The sequence below is a fragment of the Typopeltis vanoorti genome, chromosome 12, assembly GCF_054136105.1.
Source record: "Typopeltis vanoorti isolate ZY-2024b chromosome 12, IOZ_Tvanoo_1.0, whole genome shotgun sequence".
In the NCBI taxonomy this organism is placed as follows: domain Eukaryota; kingdom Metazoa; phylum Arthropoda; class Arachnida; order Uropygi; family Thelyphonidae; genus Typopeltis; species Typopeltis vanoorti.
The window spans coordinates 38,770,153-38,796,674 of record NC_143560.1 but is presented as its reverse complement, the minus strand read 5'-3'; the positions used below and the strand labels follow the sequence as shown (position 1 = coordinate 38,796,674).

At 34.6% G+C, this 26,522-nt stretch overlaps 1 protein-coding gene across 1 annotated transcript in view; it reads right to left on the bottom strand.

Annotated features, from left to right (window-relative positions):
- The window catches only part of LOC150100716 (QRFP-like peptide receptor), a 36,455-nt gene extending 10,211 nt beyond the window's left edge, over positions 1–26,244 (bottom strand). Inside the window, exons 1-4 of the mRNA XM_090401868.1 lie at positions 25,969–26,244; positions 25,198–25,319; positions 23,861–23,984; positions 23,460–23,665 (exon numbers count right to left, since the gene is read on the bottom strand). Coding sequence (XP_090257994.1) covers positions 23,460–23,665; positions 23,861–23,984; positions 25,198–25,319; positions 25,969–26,244 — 728 coding nt within the window. The remainder of the gene's footprint in view (positions 1–23,459; positions 23,666–23,860; positions 23,985–25,197; positions 25,320–25,968) is intronic.
- Between the last annotated feature and the right edge of the window lie 278 nt (positions 26,245–26,522).

The window sequence follows — 26,522 nt, the reverse complement described above, 5'->3', positions numbered from 1 at the left end:
CTTTATACCGTTCATGTGCCTGCCGGTCACCTTTCTCCTTAAATTCCCTCCACAGTTGTTTCTTTTTTTGCAGCTCAAGTTTAATGGTGTTATTCATCTATTTAACCTCCACTTGATTTATTATTTGGACTCTAGGCATACAGTCAGCCATTGCCTCCTGCAAACACTTCTTAACCACCTCCCATGCACTATCAACATTCAGCCCTTGCAGTTTTACATGCCATGGCACTGAACCAATCATACTTACCAACACGATAATTCCACATGTACCCTGTCTTAATTGTAAATTCCACACCTTTAGCCACCTCCCAAGTCATGACCCTATGATCACTCTCACCAATTGGTGGTAACGTGGTCATATTCGTTACAGCCAAATTCTCAGATGCAATTACTAGGTTAACTACTCTCTGACCGCTAACATTTTCCATTACATGCTGTCGCAGATAGTTATCCCTTAATAACTGCATAAAATCCAATTCCTTCCTCCCATGTGTCCTCTCCTCCTTCCGATCAATGTTACCATAGTTGAAATCCCCCATAATAATTACCCTCCTTCCACTCATTTCATCAATTTGTTTATGCATACTATCTCCACCATCTATTCCATCACCTGGTCTATAGCAGCACCCAACTGTATATTTTGTTCTGCCAGTCTCAATCTCACACCAAATGGCCTCAAATGTGCTCCTTTCTCTATCCTGCAGTTCAACTTCTATTCTCCTTGGCTGCAGCTCATCAGCTATCATCAATAACACTCCTCCCCCCATTTTATTCTCCCTGTCACTCCTGAACACACCATACCACTCACATTCAATCCCACTAGCTATATCATCTTCTGTCAGCCATGTTTCACTAATGCCAATAAACTGTTGCGTGGAAGTGCCAACCAAGGCCAAAAACTCTTCTAATACTTCTGGCATTTTTATACATGAATTACAGAAGCCGATTTGTCCGATCCCTATTTTGATGCCTTATACTAACTGTCCCATTCTGATTCGTGGTCTTTCCTACTGGTTTTGGGCATATCACACACATTCACATACTCAACTGTCTCCCTAAAATCTGCATATCTACTATCCCCCCCCCCCCTTAATAACTTTACTTTCCCTGATTCTGCACATTCACTTCCACTACATTCGACAGCACCTTTTCAAGTCTCTGTACACCAAATCCATTCAAATGTAAACCATCCATTTTATATAAATCCTTTCGCCCATCGAACTCATTCTGCACATCCACAAATTCCACACCACTCATCAAATATAATTTGATGAGTGGTGTGAAACAAATATGGCGACCTGGATTGCCATATTTGTCTAAAGACGCCATCTTTGTATTCCTTTTTATGGGAGCCATGTGCACAGATCGTCAACAAAACAGCGTAGAAATACAGGACGACCCCAAAGGCTATATCTCCTTGCCATACATCAGCACGCTCTCCAAGAAACTGAGTAGAATTTTACGAAAGTTCAACATAAAAACCTGCTTCTCTACTCTTCCCAAACTAAGATCGAGTTTAAGCAATCACAAACCAGCTCACAACCATCTACAATTCCAAGGAGTGTACAAAATCACGTGTGACTGTGGGAAGCAATACTATGGCCAAACGGAAAAGTCTATCCTCCTATGTCTCGAGGAACACCAAAGAGACATCGCTTACAAAAGAACTAGAGCTAGTGCCTTCTCAGGCCATGTCCTGTTTTCAGTGAACACAAATAATGAAGGCCGTCAACATGAGATAAACTGGACAACAACTTCAAACCTGCACATATTGGCGCACTCGTGAAATCACACGTGCACAGGTTTCCAGCAATAGAACTTTAACACGGATTGTAGCTCCAGTTCAAAATAACTGTAGTTTATAGTCGATTTTATAATTTATGGTTTTATAGTGACTCAATGTTTCTTTACAGTGTTTTTTATTGGCTTTCTATAAAGAGGTTTTGAAGTGTGTTATATATATATATATATATATATATATATGCGTGTGTGTGTGTGTGTGTGTGTGTGTGTGTGTGTGTGTGTGTGTGTGTGTGGTTATTAGTATGCAGATTGACTCGGTTTATGAACATGTTGAATAATTTTAATGACTTAAACCACCGAGATAATTAAGAATAAAAATTTAATACGGACACAACTAGTTTCGTTGATAAGCCAACTTCGTCAGGTGTCAAAGTACAAACATATATACAAAAAAGACCGACAGAAACATTACACACTAACAACAACAACAGAGCTATCAAAAAAAAAAAAAACTACAGTTGAGTTTAAATTGCAGTCCGCGCTTCAGTTCTAGCTACATTTATACGAGTGCATGTGATCTCGCGAGAACGCCAGCACTGAACAGCAGAGCTATACGAATCTAACAAATTGCAGCTAAGGTTGTTATTCGTGTGGGTAGAGTCGAGGGTGATTTCGTTTGACTCCAGGATACGTCTTTCAAGTTCATCGTAACATTTGTGGATATTAGAAGTTTGATTCCAATCTATTTGATGTTGGCGGCCTTCATCAGAGTTTACACAGAACAAGACGTGGCTGGCGAGGGCACTGGCTCGGATTCTATTATAAGAGATGTCTCTTTTGTGTTCTTCAAGGCGGAGAAAGATTGATTTTTCAGTTTGTCCGTAGTAACGTTTACCACAACTACAAATAATTCTGTATACTGCTGGCAACTGAAGACGGGGATGTTTTTATTTTGACTGACTAAAGATAGATCGGAGTTTAGGTAAAGCAGAGAAGCACGTTTTGATGTAGAACTTTTTTTTTTAAATTCTAGCCTGTTTGGGGGTAGATGGAACTAATGTAAGGCAAGGAGATGTAAGCTCTGGGGGTAGTAGAATCTTCATTAGTTTGTTGACGACAGTGAAAAAGAAGTTTCTCAATACTTTTTGGAGCGAAACCATTATTGACAAAGGTCTTTTTGAGGAAATTCAGTTCATTTTGAAACTCTTCGTCGTCTGATAATAAGGATCTGGCCCAATGCTCAAGAGTAGATATAATGCCATATTTCATTTCATCTGTGTGTGTTCCCGTCTGTTTGACATCTGCATGTGTTGGTTTCCTGAAGATTGAAATTTTAATATTATCAGTACTCCTGGTTAGCTTTATGTGTAAAAAAGAAGTAATTGAAATTTTCACTAGAGTCCTTATCTTAGAGTAACGGCCGTCGATACTGTAATCTCCAGAACGTTTCACTTGTTTTTGAGCGTGCATTAAGGAAAGTTGATTTTGCTCGGTGTTAGTGACTGTTACAGTGATAAGATTTTTTTTTTTTAGTTTTATGTAAATTAGTAGTTAGTACAGTGCTTCAACCTCCATTAATTACTAAATAATACCATACTAATAATAATATTTTATTGTAGGGTTTAAAACAATTTTAATATTCAAATAGATTACAATGTCCGATAAAAGAAAAAAACTATCAGGTGCAGAATATCGCAAACGGAAACTGGAAAAAGAACGTGATATTCAAAAACATAGCGGGACTTTACTTAAATATCTAAAAACTGAATCAACTGATGTAGGGCAGGAGGAAATAAGTAAATATACCGAAACCAATGATTCTGAGCTCATGGCAAGTACTTCTAACTCGGATCCCAGTAACATAGACATTGCAAGGAATCTCAAAAATGAGACTGATATAAAAATTTCCGAATCTAGAGATTTAAGTGATGAGCTTGATAGGTACACTGATCCAGCTAGATAGAATCCTTCTTTAAGCGATGCCGAAAGACTGGAAATCGTAAAAAAGGGCCAGCCAGAGAAACCAAACAGTGATTTCATTTTTCCGCGCAGCTCTAATGGTAGGAAATTTTCATTAAACTTTTACGCCAGGGAACTAAGCAATGGAGAACATATTGATCGATCATGGTTAGTGTATTCAAAAGAAAAAGATTCTGTATTTTGTTTCTGCTGTAAGTTGTTTAATATAATGTCGTTCACCACTGATGGGTGTAATGATTGGGGTCATTTGTATGTGTATCTTAATGAACACGAGAAATCCAAAAACCATTTGGAGTCCCATAAAAAGTGGGTTGAATTATCGTCCAGGCTTAAATTAGAACAGACAATTGATTCAATGCAGCAAAAGTTATTAAATTCAGAAATTCTGGACTAGAGGAGCATAATAGAACGCCTAATTGCTGTTGTGCAGTTCTTGGGTCAACAATGCTTACCATTTCGTGGAACATCTGATAATTTATATGACCCTAATAATGGAAATTTTTTACAGCTTGTTGAACTGATTGCCAGATTTGACAGTGTTATGTCTGAACATTTAACGAGAGTAGCTTGTGGTTCGGCCTAACATTATCTTGGAAAAAATATTCAAAATGAATTGATTGCTCTCCTCTCTGGAACCATAAAAAAACAAATAATTTCTATGGTTGAGAAAGCTAAATATTACAGCATAGTTGCAGACTGTATTCCCGATGTAAGCCCCATTGGACAATTAACATTAATTGTAAGATTTGTTAATACGGATCCAACTGATATCAACATTCATGAACAATTTCTTGGTTTCATTCCTGTAGAAGCCACTACAGGCTCAGCGTTAACTGAATGTATCGTAAGAAAATTATCAGACATGAATATTCCAATCGCTAACATGCGTGGCCAGGGTTATGACAATGGATCGAACATGAAAGGGAAGCATTCAGAAGTTCAACAACGCATTAGCGACTTGAACTAAAGAGCTTTTTTATATCCCGTGCTGTTCTCATTCTCTCAACTTGGTGGTCAATGATGCCGCAATATCATCTAGAGAAGGGATTTCATTTTTTGAAATGGTTAAGAAATTGTGTTTTTCTCAGCGTCAACGCTGCGTTGGGGAATCCTTAAGACACATATTACAACCATAACGCCCAAGCCATTAAGTACAACTCGCTGGGAATCTAGAATCGACGCTATTCGTCCTTTAAGATACTATATTGAGGAGTTTTATTATGCACCGATAGAAATTGCTGATGACGAGTCAGTAGACAAAATGGCGAGACACGAAGCTGAAACTCTTGCTCTAAAACTTAGAGACTTTAAATTTTTATGTTGTCTGGTTATACGGCACTATGTTTTAAATGAAATTAATGTTGCAAGTAAACTGTTGCAAAGCATAAAGATGGAATTGTCTAGCGCCATAACAACATTGGGTAATGTTCTCAAAAGTCTTAAGAATCTCAGAAATGATAAATCATTTCAAAATTTTCTTGTCGATGCTACAACATTAGCTGAGAAAGTCGAAGCTGATTTGAAACCAACCTTCGGAAGTACCAGATTGCGTCAGCAGAAAAAGTAGCATTATTATGAAGCAAGAGATGAACCTATTTTAGATCCCAAAACAAAATTCAAAGTTGAGTTTTTCTTTTTTATTATTGACGTTGCAACTAATTCTATTGAAGAAAGGTTCAAACAATTGGAACATCGCAGTTCACATTTTTCATTTTTATATAACATCTCTAAATTAAAATCTGAGACGACGAATGAGCTCTTAGACAATTGTAAAAACCTAGAAGCCGTTTTAATACATGAAGAAAATAGACACATCGATGCAATTGAGCTATGTGATGAACTGAAAGTAGTGTCCAAATTAGTACCAGAAAATACGTCGCCAATTGAAGTTTTTCGTTTTATTGTTGAAAATAACTTTGCTCCGAATGTCGCTGTCACCCTAAGAATATTAATGACATTGCCTGTGACGGTTGAAAGTGGTGAGCGTAGTTTCTCATAACTGAATCTTATTAAAACTTACTGAAGCTCAACAATGGCCGAAACTAGATTGGAAGGTCTTGCCATCAGTGCCGGCGCTAGGATCTTTGCTGCCCGCATGCAATTTCTATCTAAGCACCCCCTGTAATGATCCGGGAGTGTGTGGTTCTTCTACGATAATAAAAATTTAATAATTTGAAATTTCTTAAATAAATTTTGACAGAACAGCCACACGTTGGTTCGCTAAATGTAATGAACCGGGAGTGTTGACTAGACAGGATAATCGTTAAAAATCCGAATATTCAAAAAATTCATAAAAGTAAAAGCAAATTTTGATAAAGCCACTTCACTTTAATCGTTGAGTATAATGATACAGGGATTATAGCCTTCTCACCGACCCGAATCGCTAAAAAATTAAAATGAATTTTAATTAAAGTTAAAATTTATTTGAACTAAAGTTTAACAAATTTTTGCATTTTACTAAATTCTTAGTAACTTCTTAATATCTGCTTCTTTCGCAGCATGACGCTTACGATTTTGTGCGCCGGATAATTTTTTTTTAATTTTTGATTCCATTTCTATTTTATACCCACAAGGAATTATTACACAACACGACACAGAGACGAAACAATAGTCCGCACTGCGCTACTGTCAGTAGCCTACTGAGATGCGTGCTCTTATAAATCTTCTGTTGCTATCCTGTCATTACTACGACATTGTAAACCTTTATTATTATTTAACTTTGTATATTTGTAATTTCTATTAATTACTTGTGATGTTTTTTTCTTTACTTTATACTTTATTCTCCGTTATTCTAATGTAGCTGTGCACGTTCTCTCTCTCCCAGAATCTCTCGTTTATATTATTACGTGCTATGTTTACAAGAAAGTAAAATAATATTTATTTACATTACTATGAAATACACACGAATTTAAACATTAGGGAGATTGATTTCTCTATCCTTCTATAAAAACTCTTCAGCAAAATTTAGAACCTTTTCTGTTCAACTTTAAACACTTTCTTTAACACAAAATGTTATCTACTCTCAGTTTACAAATTTTACTTATTAAACTGCAAGCTTACTCGCAAAGAGGTTACCTAAATTTCTCTGTTAAGTTATCTTTACAAATTTGATATCAACTTCTAACATGCCAATTGATTCTGAAGGACACTTCTTAACCTTATTAAACATATATCTTAAAAGTCTTTCTAATACAACTATAAGAGGAATTATATAAAACTTTTAAACTTACAAAGGCTCTGTATCTTCACTGAAAGTTCCATGGCAATTCTTTCATCTCATATCTTCATCTGGAATTTTGGCTTCGGCCATATCTCATCTGGAGCGTAACGGTACTCATACAGATCCGGAAAAATGTTATTCTCCCACGGCGAAAAGAAAAACTTAGGAGCGAAGGTACTTCGGGAAATTTGCTTCGCCTTTTCTCCTCTACTTGGGCTTGCCGAAAATGTCTGGATGACTGCCCTCTCAAGTAGCTTGAATTGCTGCCTCTAAGAAATTGAAAATGCTGCCTCCAAGAAAAAATGAAACTGACGTCAACTGTCGATCAGCATCTGCCTCTGGACTGGAAACTTTTCTCTCCTTCGGCGTTTGGGAGTTCTCCTTTTGGCAATTTGAAAGCCCTGTCTGTGGCCTAGAAGTCGTTTCTCTCTAGCGACGTCTCGAACCAATAAGCTCCTTTCTGGAAGCGGAAAACTGCTCTCTTAAGTAACGTCTCGATCGGGGATGCTCTCTGACTATGTCTGGAATCGAGCAGCTCTGTCTCTCTTAGCAACGTCTGGGACTGCACAGCTTTAGCAATGTCTGGAACCAGGCAGCCTCCTTTTTGACAGCGTCTGGAATTGAGCAGCCTCTCCTGTCTCTCTCTGGATGTCACTGGAACTGGGACCCCCCTCTACTTCTGCAGCAATCTCTGGATCCGGGCAGCCCCTTCTATTTGCTTCAGTTTCCTTTTTATTATGCTTCCTCTGAGACCTTGCATGAAGTTTGGCAACGCCCTAAAGAATCGGTATGATTCTTTCATCTTAAGTTTCAAGTTTGGCATGCCTTCTGTTCTTCTCCGTTTTCTTTTAATTGTACGTTGCCGGCCATCAGAAAGTAATTTAAAACTTTCTGACTGACTTAGAAGATGTGTACACTTAGAGCCTGCAAACCTTTCTCATACAATGCCGTCATGTAGATCTATGACATGCAGCTTCGACAATAAAAACATTGCCTTTGTTTTTAACACTCTAACATATTCTTCTTAAAGCAGTATATACAGTTAACTTCCAGAGTGTTATTTACAATAACATCTAAAACAAACAAAGACAAACAAAGTTTATTTTTACAATATTCACATGGGACTTAATCTAAGTAAACAATCGAATGTAATGTGTTGGAATATTTAAGCTACAATCGAGTTTTTACAGTACCATATGACTGGTTACGTAGCAACAAATGTTTTGTACGAATATTCGTTTCTGCGCATAAAAACCGTTCACGGTTTCACTTTAAATTCTGCAGGCAAGCATTTAGCCTGCTCTCGATGCAAAATTGTAAACAGCCGCAATATACAATTTTTATTCGGTGTATCCGGCCTTATTTATTTTAGTATTGATCATTCTAAGAATTTTTTTTGTTTTTATGATAAAAATTTTGTTTCTTAAAAATAAACTTATGAATTGTGCCCCGGTGGCGGCGCCCCCTTCGTAGCAGCGTCCGCATGCACTGCATGTTCTGCATGCCCACTTCCGCCGGCGCTGCTTGCCATGATTTCAATTGAACATGAAATCGGTCAGAAATTAGACTATGCAGACCTAATTTCTGATTTTGCAAATATAAAAGCAAGAAAAACGTATTTTTAATCAGTAGATACTAAAAACAATATAAATTCTAATTAAAATAATGTGAAAATAGTGCTAAAACTATAACGTGTACATTCTATAGTTAAGTGTAACTCAACAGTTCACCATTGTACAAGTGAAGATCATTCCATATATGTAAGTAAAAAATTATTACTGCATTTCATTTAATTGTCAATTGATGAAGTCGATGGTTTATTTTATGAATATGCAGTATTTTAATCACTTTATCAGTGCATTATTATTAATGGTACTATATTTAAAATTAATGGTCATGAAGCTAATGTTGAACATAATGGTTTTCAAAATTCCAAAAGTTAATTTGAGGTTGGTGCAGGGGCGGCAAGTAATGGATTGCACGGGGCGGAAAAAATTCTAGAGCTGGCCCGGGGCCAGATCCTTATTATCAGACGACGAAGAGTTTCAAAATGAACTGAATTTCCTCAAAAAGACCTTTGTCAATAATGGTTTCGCTCCAAAAAGTATTGAGAAACTTCTTTTTCACTGTCGTCAACAAACTAATCAAGATTCTACTACTCCCAGAGCTTACATCTCCGTGCCTTACATTAGTTCCCTCTCCCCCAAAATGGCTAGAATTTTAAAAAAGTTCGACATCAAAACGTGCTTCTCTGCTTTACCTAAACTCCGATCTATCCTTAGTCAGCCAAAAGAAAAACACCACCGCCTTCAGTTGCCAGGAGTATACAGAATTATTTGTAGTTGTGGTAAACGTTACTACGGACAAACTGAAAAATCAATCTTTCTCCGTCTTGAAGAACACAAAAGAGACATCTCTTATAATAGAATCCGAGCCAGTGCCCTCGCCAGCCACGTCTTGTTCTGTGTAAACTCTGATGAAGGCTGCCAACACCAAATAGATTGTAATCAAACTTCTAATATCCACAAATGTTACGATGAACTTGAAAGACGTATCCTGGAGTCAAACGAAATCACCCTCGACTCTACCCACATGAATAACAACCTTAGCTACAATTTGCCAGATTCGTATAGCTCTGCTGTTCAGTGCTAGCGTTCTCGCGAGATCACATGCACGCGCATAAATGTAGCTAGAACTGAAGCGCGGACTCCAATTTAAACTTAACTGTAGTTTTTTTTTTTTTTTTTTGATAGTTCTGTTGTTGTTGTTGTTGTTGTTGTTAGTGTGTAATGTTTCTTTCGGTCTTTTTTGTATATATGTTTGTACTTTGACACCTGACGAAGTTGGCTTACCAACGAAACTAGTTGTGTCCGTATTAAATTTTTATTCTTAATTATCTCGGTGCTTTATATATATATATATATTGTGTGTGTAATTACGTATGAAAGGAAAAGATGCATGAAATAATTATGTATCTAATAATCTGTGCAAAAAATTATCATATTTATATATACCAGTCATCATCATCATCATGTGTATCAAGGATATAAGCCTAGCACGGCTTGTTCCGACCTTAGAAGTCATCGTTGAATCGTTTAAGAGGACGTCCTGGTTTTCCTTTTCCTAATGGCTTGTACTTTAAGGCTTGTTTTGGTAATTTTTCTGTTTTCATTCTTTGAACGTGTTCCATCCATCTATGTTTATATTTTTTAATTTTTTCTGTTACTAATTCTTGGTTTAATTCTTTCATAATTTCTTCGTTTCTTTTGTGATCAAATAGGGTATACTTTGCAGTCTTTCTCATAAACTTCATTTCAGCTGTTATTAATCTTTGTTTGTCTTTTTGTTTTATTGTCCAGATTTCGCTTCAATACATTAAGACTGGTAGGACTAATGTATTGTATAATATTAGTCTGGTTTGTTTTTGAAGTAGGTTTGGTTTAAATTTATATATTTGGTTTATATATACAAGTAAATATCTATATACTGTACCTAGCCACGTGCGTATCTATTGTTCTGTTAACCTGTTCGAAATATTATATTTCTGTTACACTTCAAGAGAACAATAAATCATGCCTCGTATTGTATATTATACATTATATATTGTAAATGTTTGTCTTTATTTCACCCCATACTGTAAATGTTTGTATTATATGGTATAGCAGTCCATATTTTAAACGGTTTTCTAACATACTATTCATTCGATACTATGAATGTTTGTCTTATTGTATATCGTTGGATATTGCTAATATTTCTCTTATATATCACGCAACTCAAAAAAGATAATCTACCAACGATCAACAAAAAATTACCAGCACAAAGTCAACAGCAAACTATGTATTTTACACCAGTAACAAAACAGGAACTGATGGAAGCGCTCTTAAAGCTAAAAACAAAGACTACTCCAGGAATAGACACAATACGACTCACAGAACTTTTAACACACTTTGAACAAATAAATCCTATACTTCTGAGACTCGTGCACATTCGACACTGGTATTATTCCACAACTAAAAACTGCGATAATCACGCCAATCTACAAACACGCAAAAGAAATGATACACAGAACTACAGACCAATAGCTATCCTATCAGTCATCTCCAAAATTCTCGAAAAAGTAACACACACACACTAGACTACAGAACTATTTACAAAAGTACAACATGATATCACAAAACCAATACGGCTTCCACAAAAATAAAAGCACCATTACCTTATTAGAAGATATTGTCGACGCCATAAACAAAGCTCTCAATAAAAACAAGTATGCTGTCCTTATCCTTATTGACTCAACTAAAGCTTTTGATACACTTGAACATGAATATTGCTGACCGAACTACGTTCAATAGGTATAAGAGGAACACTGCATACATGGTTCAGGAACTACCTCCCAAACAGAACACAAGTGACAAAAATAGGCACACATTACAGCCGGAATATACAAATAAAACACCGAGTCCCACAAGGCACTATATTATCAGCTGCCCTGTTCAACATATACATTAACGACATAGACAACTTGACCACACGAAGTAAAATATATCGATACGCAAACGACACTGCCTTACTAGCAATCCACAGAAACATCAACAGCGCTCTTTTTAAATCACGACCTAAATGAAATCAGAACATACTTCTAACAAAACTCAATTATAATGAATAGCACCAAAACGCAGATGTTAATTATACATAATCCGAGAATCATGCGCCCCGCACCACTATCGCTACACTCTCACACATACAACAAAAATTGTCGCCAACGTCCCGAAATCACACCCGTAACAAATGCAAAATACCTTGGCCTTTGCATAGATTGCCACTACAAATGGACAAAACATATAGAATACCTACATACTAAACCTCCGCATCATTGCAGCAAAACTTTTTCAAGTAAAAGACATGATTCCATAAAACATAAGAAAACTTCTCTATCTACTCAGGTACAGCATAACAATCTTCGCTAACACATCAAACAGCCATCTAGTGAAAATAGAAGCATTACATCGGAAAATTATTTCAACAGTGATTCACATACACCAATAACTGAATCCTACATGGCAATGTAGGATTCGGTTATTGGTGTATGTGACTGAGCATTAAAATTCTGAAACACTACATAACGTTACTAAGGAATTACTTCATCAATACCTATCGTAACAACAGAGACACATACCTCATAACACGACACACCACAACTCTTTACACTCCAACATCCTTCAACTCATACGGTTCTGTAGTGAGATCACATCTCATACCCACGCTACTCAACAACCTACCACAAAATTTAAAACACATAGACAATTGCAGAACATTAAAACACGAAATGTGGAAGCTATATCAGCACAATTAATATAGCATTCACACCTATTTTTCACTTCACAAACCACCAGCATCCAACACAACGCCTGCTTTCCACCCATAAAAAATACCAAACATAAATAGTATGTGCTAATCCCGTTCTCTTCATAAAAGCTAACCCTACCTTCGAAATAGGTGGGATTAGTACGGTATAATCAAATAATCCTCATTAGTCAATCACTACAATTAACTTCAGAGTCACAATACCTTCACCTATAATAATAATAATGATATTTATTATTATTATTATTATTATTATTATTATTATTATTATTATTATTATTATTATTATTATTATAATTATTATTATTATTTAATACTATATATTTAAAAAATTATATCAACATCACCTATCGAAACAACAGAGACACATATCGCATAACACGACCCACAACAACTCTCTGCATCCCCACACCCTTCAACAACTCATACGGTTCTTTTGTAAGATCACATTAGATACCTAAGCAACTCAACAACCTACCAAGACATTTAAAACACATAGATAACTACAGAACATTAAAAAACAAACTCTGGAAAATATACCAACAAAGTTAATACACCATTAACAATAATATACACATCACAAATCGCCAGCATCCAATGCCAACATCCCATACATAAACAGTAGCAACAACATAAATAGTGAAGCCTAAATCCCACTCTCTTCACAAAAGCTAACACAAGCTTCGAAATAGGTGGGATTAACTCGCCTCACTGAACCACACGTAATCCTTATAACCAAAGAAGCAGATCATGTAATAAAACAGTTAGTAGTAAAGTATACAACAATAAAGAAGATACTGATTATTATGTGATATTATCATTAATATAATACTCTTATGTAACATGAAAAAATAATGTAATAAATTATTCTTTTAATTAAAAAAGTTCTATAAACAAAAAAAATCATTATACAAAAAATTCCTTGCAATCTTCATTGTTAACATTAGAAGAACATGTGTTGTAAATATACAGATAAAACATTAATATAGAGCAAAAAATATTATTAAAAATTTTAATTGAAATCCGATGTAGAAAATGCAGCACTTAGTGCTGAATTCTGTAAAATTATAAGTTGCAATCTCACTCAAGATGTTTATTGTATGTGTAAATATTTTAGCATTCAATCAAAAAAAATGTGTGTATATATATATATATATATATAACATTCTGTACTAAACCAAAAATATGTGAAAAGTTTAAATGTAAATATCCTGTAAGATAACGATAAAACTTTGTCAAATTAAAAACTGTGAACTATATTTGCAAACGATTACTGTGATCGTTATTATTCTATTACATGAATTCCACGTTATGCAATTATAAAGATATTAAGAGTGAAAACTGCAAGGTAAGAAATGATAGCACTGTTGCCTAAATATTATAAAATATGTCATTCTCTGAGATGTAATGATAAGTGAAAGTAAAGAGATGTACCAAATTGTACACATGGTTAGTACAGAATTGTAAAGTTGTAAAATGGTAAAGTCTCATTCTTCACTGTTGCTGTATTTTTTTAATTTTAATTAATAATGTGAAAAGGGAAATGAATGCATATAGCATTATCTATTGCATGTTAATAAAAAAAAGTAATTGTTAATGTGAAACATGAATAAAAATGAATTGTAAAATTAAAATGTAAATGACAAAATGCAAATATATATATATATATATATATATATATATATATATATATATATATATATATATATATATATATATATATATATATATATATATATATATATATATATATATATATATATATATATATATATAAATTGTGTCAACAGTGATTTGGAGACCTTATACACAACAGCCAATATCCGAACCGCTTATGGCGACACACACCCAATCCTGAGCATTAAAAATCTGAAACACTACATAATGTTACTAAGGAATTGCTTCAACATCACCTATCATAACAACAGACACACATATCGCATAACACGACCCACAACAACTCTTTACATCCCTAGACCCTTCAACAACTTATACGGCTCTTCAGTGAGATCACATCTGATACCCACGCGACTCAACAACCTACCAAGAAATTTAAAACACATACACTTAAAACACGAACTCTGGAAACTATACCAACATAATATAGCATTAACACTTATATACACATCACAAATCACCAGCATCCAATGCCAACATCCCATACATAAACAGTACGAAACAACATAAATAGTGAAGGCTAATTATTTAAAATAAAGAGCCAAGAATAAGAAACTCAAAGATCGGAATCAAGGAGTTTCATGCCGAATATAGTAACTATAAAAGTATCGGCGACTACTAGCGTAAGCTAAGGCACGTAGTCCAAGTACGTAGTACAAACTCGGGAACTCGTAGCAAAGGTGGGGAAAGTTCTGATACTTTTATAGTCACTATATTCGGCATGAAACTCTTTGATTCCGATCTGTGAGTTTCTTATTCGTTTTTGAAACAATGTGGGATTTAATATCCCCTTAATTTAAATAATAGTGAAGGCTAATCCCACTCTCTTCATAAAAGCTAACCCCAGCTTCAAGGTAGGCGGGATTAGCTGGCCTCATTCCACTAATCCTCATAATCACAGACTACAAACTATTGTAATGTATATGTCAGTACGGTGTATAATAATAAATGATGATACTGATGAAAAAAAATTATATGTATTTATATTCAAAGAAAAACATATTTAAATAAACAAGGTACTTAAACTGGTACTTAAAATAGGGATATAGAGAAATTATATCTATTATTATTGTATATATAGAGTGTAAAAATGCAAAAGAAAAATCTACAATAATCATCATCGTTCATATTATAATAATATACGTTGTAAAAAAGTATTATTATTATTATTATTATTATTTAAAAAATATTATGTACGTGCAAGTATCTGTTATGCACAAATATTATATATATTTAGAATTAATAATTATACTGACTAGAACCGAGGAGTATAATAAAAAAACTTTAGTCAATATATATAAATAATATATATATATATATATATTATTTTTTTATTGTGTGTATGTATGTAATTTATTTGAGACAATAAAATGTTAAAAAAATTATATATAATGCATATTCATACGTAATGTAAATGTATATGGACATACACAGAATGTACTTGTATACAAAAAAATATTATTATTAAAATAATATGTTAGCAGTGCATGTAAATACCTGTATGCAGATTAGTGTGCAAGTACGTATTGCAATTATTATTATTATTATTATTATTATTATTATTATTATTATTATTATTATTATTATTATGTGACACCTCCAGGGAATCCAAAGACTCATCGAGGGAGAACGTGCCAACAGCATCGAACTGAAACTACTAACCGCGCTAAAACTTGCTTAACTTCTTTCGTGAGCCATTAGTAGCAGAGGCTCTACCAATCGACTATTTAATAGTAAAGTTATTATTATAAAAAAATCACCGTATATTTAAATAGTTTTCTTTTATATGGTATGTCATTCCATATTGTAACGAGTTGTCATATATAGTATGTCTTTCCATATTATGAATGTTTGTCTTATACGGTATATCATCCCGTATTGTAAATATGTGACTTATATATTATACATCATCCTATATTGTGAATGTTTGTCATATATTATATCATTGAATATTGAAAATGTGTGTCATATCATCCAATTATGTAACTGTATATGATGTAATTAGTATACGATGCCATATGGTGAAAGATTATATTATTTTAATTGATGTCATATCATCCCATATCGCCAGGTTTTGACTTTTATTGTGTATCATCGCATAATGTGCATATTTTGTCTTTTAGGTGAATACATGATTATCATATAACAGTATATATTTATGTATAATTATGTATTAAATGAATCTGTGCTATTTAATAATCACAGATATATAGACAAGTAAATAACTATATACTGTACCTACCCCAATGCTTATGTATTTTTCTAGTATGGAGTATTAGCCTTCGGTATACACCCATGAGCTTATATTTATTGTCGTAAAATCTGCATTGTGTATTTTATCAGCCTATATCGAAAATGTTTGTTTTAGATGGTTTATCATTCCATCTTGTAAATCCTTGCCTTATATCATCCGTTACTGTTGAATGTTTATCTTTTAGGGTATATCATCCAATGGTGAATTTTTGTTTTATATTGTGTATCACCTAAGATTGTAAATCATCTTATGTTAAACATCATCCCGCATTGTGAAAGTTTGCCTTATAAGGTATATAATCCGATATTTTGAATGTTAATCTTACATTGTATTTCATCACAAACTGTGAGTGTTTGTCTTCTGTAGTATAGCATGTCATGCCGTATTGTAAATGTGTGTCTTATGTTGTTTATCATTCCATTTTGTGAATGTTTTTCTTATATTGTTTGTCATCCCATATGATGAATTTTCGTCTGCAAGGTGAATAAATAATTAATTTATTTTCTCTATATTTTATTTAAACATTTACTTATATTGTATGCATGGCATAAAATATATATTAATTATGTATTTAATGAAAACATGTATCTAATAATTACGTATCTAATAATCTATACTATACAATAATCATAAATATATAGACAGCTAAATGTCTATATTATATACCAACCCCATTTGTATTTGTAGTTTCACCTTGTACTCAGTATGCAATCCAATATTGTATTTATTTGTCTATATTGTCTTATTTTTTCATATATTGTGGTATGTCATACGATATTCTTAATATTTGTATTATTACTGTATATTATTCCATACTCTAAATGTTTTATTATTTATTATAATTTATTATTATAAGGTACATCACCTCATTGTGCAAATGGTTGTCTGATATAGTACATCACCCCCATATGCTGAATATTTGTCTTATACTGTACATTTTCGAAATTTGTGAATGTTTGTCTTAAATGGTATATCAGCTAGCATTTATATTATCCCATACTCTGAATGTTTTTATATGGCATATTATGCTATATTGTGAATGTTTCTCTTATATTTTATATTCACTCCATATTGTAATTTTTTTCTTGTATTTTTTTCTTACTTGTACATTGTTTTAATAAGGTATAGTATAATCCATATTGGCAATTAGTTATCTGTATTTTATCTCGTCTTGTATTATGCTGTATATAGACAAGCTGATGTTATTGTGAAGTGGAAACGGCTTGGGACAATAGCAGCACAAGCGTGATCTCGTAGGTCAAACATTTTAGTAATGTGTTAAGTACTAAAATAACAGAGCAGGACCATAGAAAGCAATTCACTTGGAGGGAAAAAATCGCTTGTCATCATTTGAAACATTCTCTACCAAGTTCAGGAATATCCTTGTTGGAAAACAAAACTAATGAAGATAATTTACAAGATATATCTTTCACTCGTCTTGAAATTTTACATTTTTTGTCACTAAGAATGTCTGTTCTTTATTTGACAATTATAGAAAATAATTTGTATAATTTAGCGTTTAATGTTTTGGCCTTTTTACTCAGAATGGGAAAAATTCCGATTGAGTAAAAGGAAAAACTTTTAAATAATACGAGAGTAGACAAGACTTTCTGTAAGAATGATTTCTCCTCCCTAGCCATCTCCTGATGAGGCACCAAAAAGTGCCGAAACATGTTTCTTGAATGGGAGAGGGGAATCTCAGGTTTTCGAACTTAATTAGATAGAAAAGGTTTAAGACTGAAAGCAGTCTACTTGAGAGGACTTCCAAAAAGAAATGTGGTCTCCTTTGATGTTAAAAAAGGGCAGAAAAAAATCAAAATTTAGTAAAAGCATTTTTATCTGTCCATTTGGAGGACAGCGCGATCTGTCAAGAAACATGTCGGGATGGTGGGAAAGGCACTAGAATCTGGTAAGTGTTTTCCTTTTATTTTATGAATTACTGATTCGGACTATACTCAGCAGGGCCAAGATCATGGGCGTATATTCAGGGTGTGCGGTGCATACCTACGGAATAGCAATATCACCGATATTATATATTTGCATTTATTCCTGTTAAATACTCCTCTAATTGTTTCCTGGTTTCGCGTGATTCCTAAAATTAAACACAATACACTAATGCTTCATGAAGAGAGCACTTTTTGACTCGTAAACATTGCATCCCATTCGCATTAATAACCTGGGTGTGCGGTCACAAATATAGACATCTTTGAACCCTTGGAACAAACGTACAGATGGCACAGCGAGTCAAATTCTTAGCATTCCAGTGGCTGCTAAACAACGTAGAAGGCGAGGCATGGTGTGCGCTGAACAATAGCACTCAGAAATCAGTGGATGTCGATTGGACATTGTGTCAACCAATCCGATTGAATGTTGTCATTTGTCATGAGTTGCTGTTTTGGTTTTCTGAGTTTTTATCTGTTTTGCGTGCGTAAAGTGTGAACTGACGTGTTAGGACACCGATATAGGTGAGTGTTAAATATATAATTTTCTATAAATGATATATAACTTTTTGCCCATATTTACAATGGGAAACAGTGTTGACAAATTTCTGAATGTCCCGTTTTCTGTCAGAGTGTTAGTAGATTGTATGATTGTAGTCGAAGGAGTAAGCTTCGTCCTCCTCTTCAAAATTTACTATTATATTATATGATAAGTGGAATCGATGTGATATACTATTTTTAGGAATGACAGAAGAGATAGGAGAGGAGGAGGACTGCTACTAATGATATCAGATGACTTAAGTCCAGTTAGGTTAGAAATACAAGAAAAGCAATGATGGTAACAATGTCCCATGTAGCGATGAGTTTGAGTCTATTTAGTGTGAAGTGGAGGTTAACAGAATGAAATATATGGTGGGGTGTTGCTACAGACCTGGCAGCTCAGTTGTAGGGGACGAAGAAACGCATCGCCAATTTAGCCTTATGGGTACCAAGCGAATGATCATTATGGGTGACTTTAATTTTCCAAACATTGATTGGGTAGAAGAGAAATCTCATGATCAGAAAGAACAGGAATTTATTGAATTGTTGCGAGATAACTTTTTCAAGCAGCATGTGAAAGAAGGAACTCGATGTCAAAGCGTGTTGGATTTGCTCATTGCATCAGAAGGGATCTCTGTTAAGAATATGGCTATTTTACCACCAATTGGTGACAGTGATCATGCTGTTCTTTCTTGGGAAGTATCTACTTGTATTGAAACTCCGATTAAATCAGGCTACATGCTGAATTGCAAAGCTGGAAATTATGATCAACTTAGACGAATATTATCTTTAGTCCCATGGTATCAGTTACTGAATGGAAAAAATCTCAGCAATGCATGGGAATCTTTGGAAAAATGCTTGAATAAGGTGGCGGTATCTGAATCTATCCCTAGTGTTCGAAGAGTAAATAGGTTGGGTGTGAAATGGATGTGCAGCGTTATTAATCTAGAAATTCACATGAAGATGATGTGGAAAGAGTATCGTGAGATTAAGAGTGAGAGAAGTTATGAAATATATAAAACTCAGGCCAGAAAAGTAACGAGTATTGTGAGAAAAGCTAAAACGGAGTATGAAAAGAAATTGGCCATGCAAGCTAAAAGCAATCCAAAAGAATTTTATCGTTATGCAGCAAGTAAAAGAAAGAATGAATGTGGAAGAATAACTTTATTGAATGCAGATGGTACACGAGTGTCGAAGCTAAGATGATTGTTCAGTTAATGAGTGCTCACTTTGCTAAGATATATCAACCAGGTGTATGTAGTATGGTGCATAGTGCTACTGCTACGTTGGACGAAGAGTTAGAGATTCATGAAAATGAAGTTGAAGAACTCTTGCATAACCTGGATATGAATATGTCAATAGGGACAGATGGAATATCTGCCCTTTTGTTAAAGAAATGTTCAGCTGAATTGGCTAGGCCTTTCACACATTTGTATAACTTGAGTCTCAGCTCAGGAATGATACCACAGGAATGGAAGGAATGTATGATAGTTCGATTGCGCAAGGGTGGTGCAAAAGTGATGTGTCTAACTACCTACCTATTAGTATTTCTGGTGTGGTAGTGAAGATTTTAGAGAAGTTAGTAAGCACTCGTATACAGAAATGGGTAGACAATCATTCTATACTCTGCAGGGAACAGCATGGGTTTACTAAAGGAAGGTCATGTTTTAGCAATTTGCTCACATTTTATAACAATGTTACGGCCGAGTTGGATAAAGAAAATGGATACACTATGATAATGTTGGATTTTTCTAAGGCATTTGATAGGGTACCACACGATAGGCTGTTGCGTAAACTGGAGAATATGGGATTGGAACATAATCTATTGACTTGGATCAGGAGATGGTTAACAGACAGATATCAAAAAGTGGTATACAGTGGGTGTGAATCTGTCAGATTTAAGGTTACTAGTGGTGTACCTCAGGGTTCAGTCCTTGGGCCATTATTGTTCAATCTATACATTAGTGACTTCAAGCAGGGTCTATCATCAGATTTGCAATTTTTTGCTGATGATGCGAAGATAGGCAGGGCAATCAGGGATGCTACTGATATTCAGCAATTACAAAATGATTTGAATAGACTGGAAATCTGGGCAAACGAAAATGGCTGTCAGTTTAATGTTAGTAGGTGTAAAATTATGCACTTTGGCGTGATTAGAGATCCAGCGGCATATTATATTAGCGGGGTTATGCTACAAGAAACTGAAGAGGCAAGGGATCTTGGTATATTGGTGGATAACAATTTAAAGTTCAAAGGTCACATAGCAAAAGTTGCAAATACAAATTAAGAGGATAATTTCTATGCTGAAGCGAACCTTGACATATAAGGATAAGGAAGTAATTTTGCCTCTTTAAGGCTTTGATAAGACCACACTTGGATAACTATGCGCATATTTGGTCTCCCGGGTTTCAAGGGGATAAACAAGCTGTGGAAAGGATGCAAAGAAGAGTTACAACGATTATATCCGGATTATGGGATTTAGATTATGAGGACAGATTGTGAGTATGCGGAGTTAACAGGAGAAAGAGAGGTGATATGATAGAGGTCTATAACCTTTTGAATGGGTGTTATAGCATTTCAAATGATGAAATTTTTCGTTATATGGAAGGCGGGGAGAGAACACGGGGGACATCCATGGAAGTTACGTTTGTTCTCAGTCAAGAAAGGGGTAAGAGCTAGTTTTTTCTCCCAGAGAGCAGTGAGTGAGTGGAATAATTTGTCCTTACGGGTAGTGAGTGCATCTACTGTAAATGAATTTAAGGGAAGGAAGGTATGATAGCTGGATTGGATAATTTACAACCTTCCTTTACGAGTCCTTGACTCCCTGGAGATCTCAGATAATAATAATAATAATAATATTTACACCCTTAAGTAATTCAAATATACTAACCAAATATAGCATTCTCCTTCATTATGTTTTCTAATATATCTTAAAACAAACGCATTGTCACCCACTCAACACAGATTTGGTTACAATGAATTGAAAATTAAAGTATTCAAAGTTATCCTACAATTAATTGCATTAGACCAATTAAAATGAGCACTGATGTGCTATACATCCTTGAAACTTTCACGATCAATAAAAATTGCAATCATGCGGTCAAATTGACGTGAATTTTGTAGCGCGGGTTGCATAAGCCATGACAGCACACTTAATGGAAACAGGCAGGCAACGCCACTGATATATATATATTTATTTATTTATTTATGCTTTTAATTCATCAATTTTAAATCTCATTTTTGGAGTCTTTAAATTGGCCATAATTTTTCGGGGGGGGGGGCAGGTAGAGCATCGTGCGCCTGCGCATAAGTTCGGCCCTGCGCGAAGCTTGTTTAATGTTTTATTAAGTTCCGCCTATACGATGTGCATACCAATAAACATGGTTGTTCTAGATTGTAACTCAACTGTGAGATCGGTAGGTTATAGTCCTGGAGTGACATGCCATTGATCTCTCCGGCTGGCTGTCAAGAATCACTGGCCAAAGTAGCCGTTGACTACAGTAGTTTTCTCCTCTACCATACGTTCGTATGTACTTCAGCTTGAATCACTGTTTGTGGTATGAATGCTTCTCATAGAAAAGTAAGCTCGGCAGTCATATTAAAATCTACCATTTTCGGATAATTTCTATATAAACTTCTCGGAAGCATTCAAGGAGTACCTTGTAAGAAAGCTGTCTTTGCGTATTCATAATGCGCAATTTCTTTATTTAAAGGGCTACCATTCGACCACTCCTGGTTTGGAGGCACACGAATATTCTAACGATATAAGACGTTTATTATCTTAAGAAATGTCAGGAGGTTTGCTATATAGCTGCTGTTAACCCCCTATGTTTACCTTCTAAATTCTCAGCAAAGCTGAGTAGACTTTAAACCCGATTAATAAACGCCATTTCTAACATTCTCATCACTTCGATTGCGGAAGACAATTTATACAAGGGGATCTTTCTTCTAGAATCCTACATGAACTCACTGAACTTATTGTTGATACAGATTGTCGTGTATGACATATTCAATGGCGGCTCGTGGCTTGAAATCGTGGGGGTGCTGCAGCTTTCGAAATATACATACAGATTGTAAGTGCAGTGTATGCGAGTTTGGATAAAATATCAAAATTATGGTAAAAATTAAAAAAAAAATTAAACATGAGAAAATATTGTTTATTATCGATAAAATTATGCAGTTTAGTATAATTCAAAATTACTTAAAAATAAAATATATTCTTCTTGTTTTGTTTCATGAAAAAAGATTGTTTATTATCGATTAAAATTAACAGTTTACTTAAAATTAAGATCCATTCCTTTAATTGTAATTAAAGGAATGGATTGACAATTTTTGGACATTACAATTAAATCCTTTAATTGTAATGAACAAATACTTAAAGAGACGGAGTAAACACGATAAGCACTAGGAACACTCTACTACTGGCGCAAACTACATATAAACAACATTGGAACTGCGCGACGGACAGTGCCACATTACGCTAATAGCTCTCATCTCACTATGACGTGCATATGCTTGTGCGTGTAGCAATATGACACTGTGGTAAACACAGTGCTGCTAGCGCCCTCCCAAGTGCTACAAGATGGATTTTTATTATTATTTTTATACAAAATAAGAGAATTGTGTAGGATTGTTGATGATAAAATTAAATATTACAAGCAAATATAAATAAATTAATAAATATATTTATATATCGAGAGAAATTGGGGGTGCTGCGGAAGCTAGATTAAATTCTAATACTTACATATCCCCTAAAGTCATGCTGGCTCGCTCTTTGACCACAATCCACAATTGATGACAGATTCTCGTGTAAGTATATGCCATCACTATAGAGGGCACCACCAACACTAACAATAGCATATATACCTCGTAGGCTTTCCAGAGTGTCGGTTCATACCAATTTCGGACACACCAGTAACCTTTATATTTCTCACCCACTTCCATGTGAATCTAAAAACAACAAAAATGAAATAAAACCAGTTGCTAATATACTTTCTTTTTAGAGTGAAAGAATAACAAATATAACCAAAAAAACGATGAAGTAATATACTGTTAAGGTAGAAACAGAAATCAGAATAACATAACTCTGGAAGAAAGACAGACAGAGAGAGAAAGAGAGAAAATGAACTCGAGTTTTGCTGTTACCTGGATGAATACAATTGGCACTGCTGCTATCAGTGAAATGATCCAAATAGCTAGAATGACACTTCTGGCTTGGCTCACCGTGCAAAGATAGCGCGACTTGACAGGATGGATGATGGCGTAATACCTGCAAGGCAAAGCGTTTGATCATGTACGAAGCTCCGTGACACCACATCAAATAATTGCTGAAGATAGTTTCTATAAGTTTTTGCAAGTTTCTTATAAATGTGAAGGATGTCGTCGATAAAAACTTGGCTGGAAATAGCTCTTGAATTTTAATTTATAAATGAAGATAGTGGTTTATTATTTATAATGTAATCATTACCGTGATTGTTTCCTTATTATTATTAGCTATATTTTTCTGATTTTAAAATGTGGCTATAAATTTAATTTTATAAAATTAAACACGCACGCAGCCTTAGTTTCCTAGTTATTTCTTTGCTACCGTCATTCACTGCTTTGCAAGGTCATTATCAAAATAATGTGCGCACTTAGTACATTTCTTCCAAACTTCTGTTTTATTCTTCTCTTTCTTTGTTTTTTTTTCCATCCTGCTTTATATTTTCTTTGTTTCTCTTCCATCATTTTTGCTAAGATCTTTGTTCTTAGTACTTAGACTTGCATTTATGTGCTCGTCTTCATTTACATATCGCCGATGGACTTTTGTTTTCCGGTTTTAACCATGTTCAGCGTTTGTGGATGCAAGAACGTTTTGAAAATCGTTATATCGCTTTTCGCACAATCCGACTTTTGATTAATAGTCTGAATACCGTCCACATTTCGCTCGGTAGGCTGATATGCGACACTGAGGAAATTATGACCCAAACCATTTGGTACTTAGCATCGCTTGACATGTTTAGACAGCTTGCATCCAACTCAATAGCACTTTTTTTTTTCTTTCGAAATCTATTTTTAAGAGAATGGATCATGGAATGATCTAAATTTCCCATAAATAAGCACATTTTGATTGCACTTACATGGACAGACTACCACACACACAGACTACCACACAGTCTTTTCATTTTAACATATCGAAAACTGATCGAGATCAAATCAGCACCGTTTGTAGCAGCTCGCGCACAGGAAGTTTAAAATCGTGTTTATTAATTAATCGTGTCTACACGAGTACATACAATGGATAATAATATCCCGAACATAGTATAGATTATGAACACTTTAAAGAAGTATGTTAACTCGCGAACTTACTTAAAAGCGAACTGTTATGAGCCAACTATATTAGATACCATCGAGTAACAAACTTCGTTAAAGGCTCAAATAGTTAAACATTCGGATTATTTAGTGCGTGTAATTGAAGTATCAAAGGCCATTATTGATCCTACCTTTCGACGCTCATTGAAGTCAGAGTCAGCACTGAACAGATGGTCGACACGTTCTGAACATAGTAGACGAACTTACAACAGATCTCGCCAAGTGTCCATGTGAAAGAAAAGAGCTCGCCAAACTGCAAAGACAGAAATAATTTTATATTTATTTTCTTACAGTACTTACAGTTCACATATGTTCGATTTGTAAACAGTATGACACAAAGAGCACTGCATTTAATTTTTGATATAATTTGATTTTAAAATTAAATAAAGAATTGCAATTTAATTAGGGGCTTAAAGTCCATCTTTGTTTTTCACAAAGGATATAACATCTAGCATGTTACTGTCCACAGTTTTTCAGAAAGTTGCCTTCGTACTGGATTATAATCGAAAATCACCTATTCCTGTTGAAAGACAGATCCAAATTTCACTTTTTTTGGTAGGGGAGGGATCGTATTCGATCTACAGCACGTTGGTTGGAGAGCAGATACGCTGACCATTCAGCCAACCAGGCCAGTCCTGGCAAAGAAAATTTATAAAAAGAAACTTATAAAAAAATACTGAAACACTTCTATATATTCTTTATATTCTATCGATATAAAAGCAATAACCACGAATTGACCATCTCGTGCCTCCATTTTTCGAAAGCAATCAACGTGAAAATCTTTATCACGTCTATAATATCAATCCAAAATAATGCAGACACAAAGCGAACCATAATATTACGCTACAGAATAAATATTTAACATTTAACAATGTACTGTAGAAAGCAAAAGCGCCACCTACCTTCACGGGTACGCATATCAAAATCACGAGCAAGTCAGCAGATGCAAGGCTTGCCAAGAAAATGTTACTTATTGTGTGCATTCGCCTATAACTGATAACTGTATAGATGATGAGTATGTTGCCTAGCAACCCGATAATTAGTGTAACTCCGTATACTACAGCTGTTGGAATTAGATCTTCCAAGAAGAAGGTATTGAAGGATTCATCTAAATCGTAGTCATATAATGGAGTCGAATTATCGGTCTCGGAGTGGGTGGACATCTCAGCTGTGGACATGTTCGTAGTCAGGATTTTTCACTTTGTCAAAGAAAACTGAAAATAAAAAAAAAAGTAAATGTGAGATTTGTTGAAAACATTGACAAAGATACTAATGCATTATTATATTGTGTATACATTAAATTTATAATTTTATATTTTACTCATCTCTGCCATGTTAGAATAGCAATCGATCTTTAACAGTGGGGCTTAAAGAATGACTAATCATTTTAGATATTTATATTTATTAATTGTAAAAGATTATTATTATGCTCCTCATATTTTCACGGAGCACATAA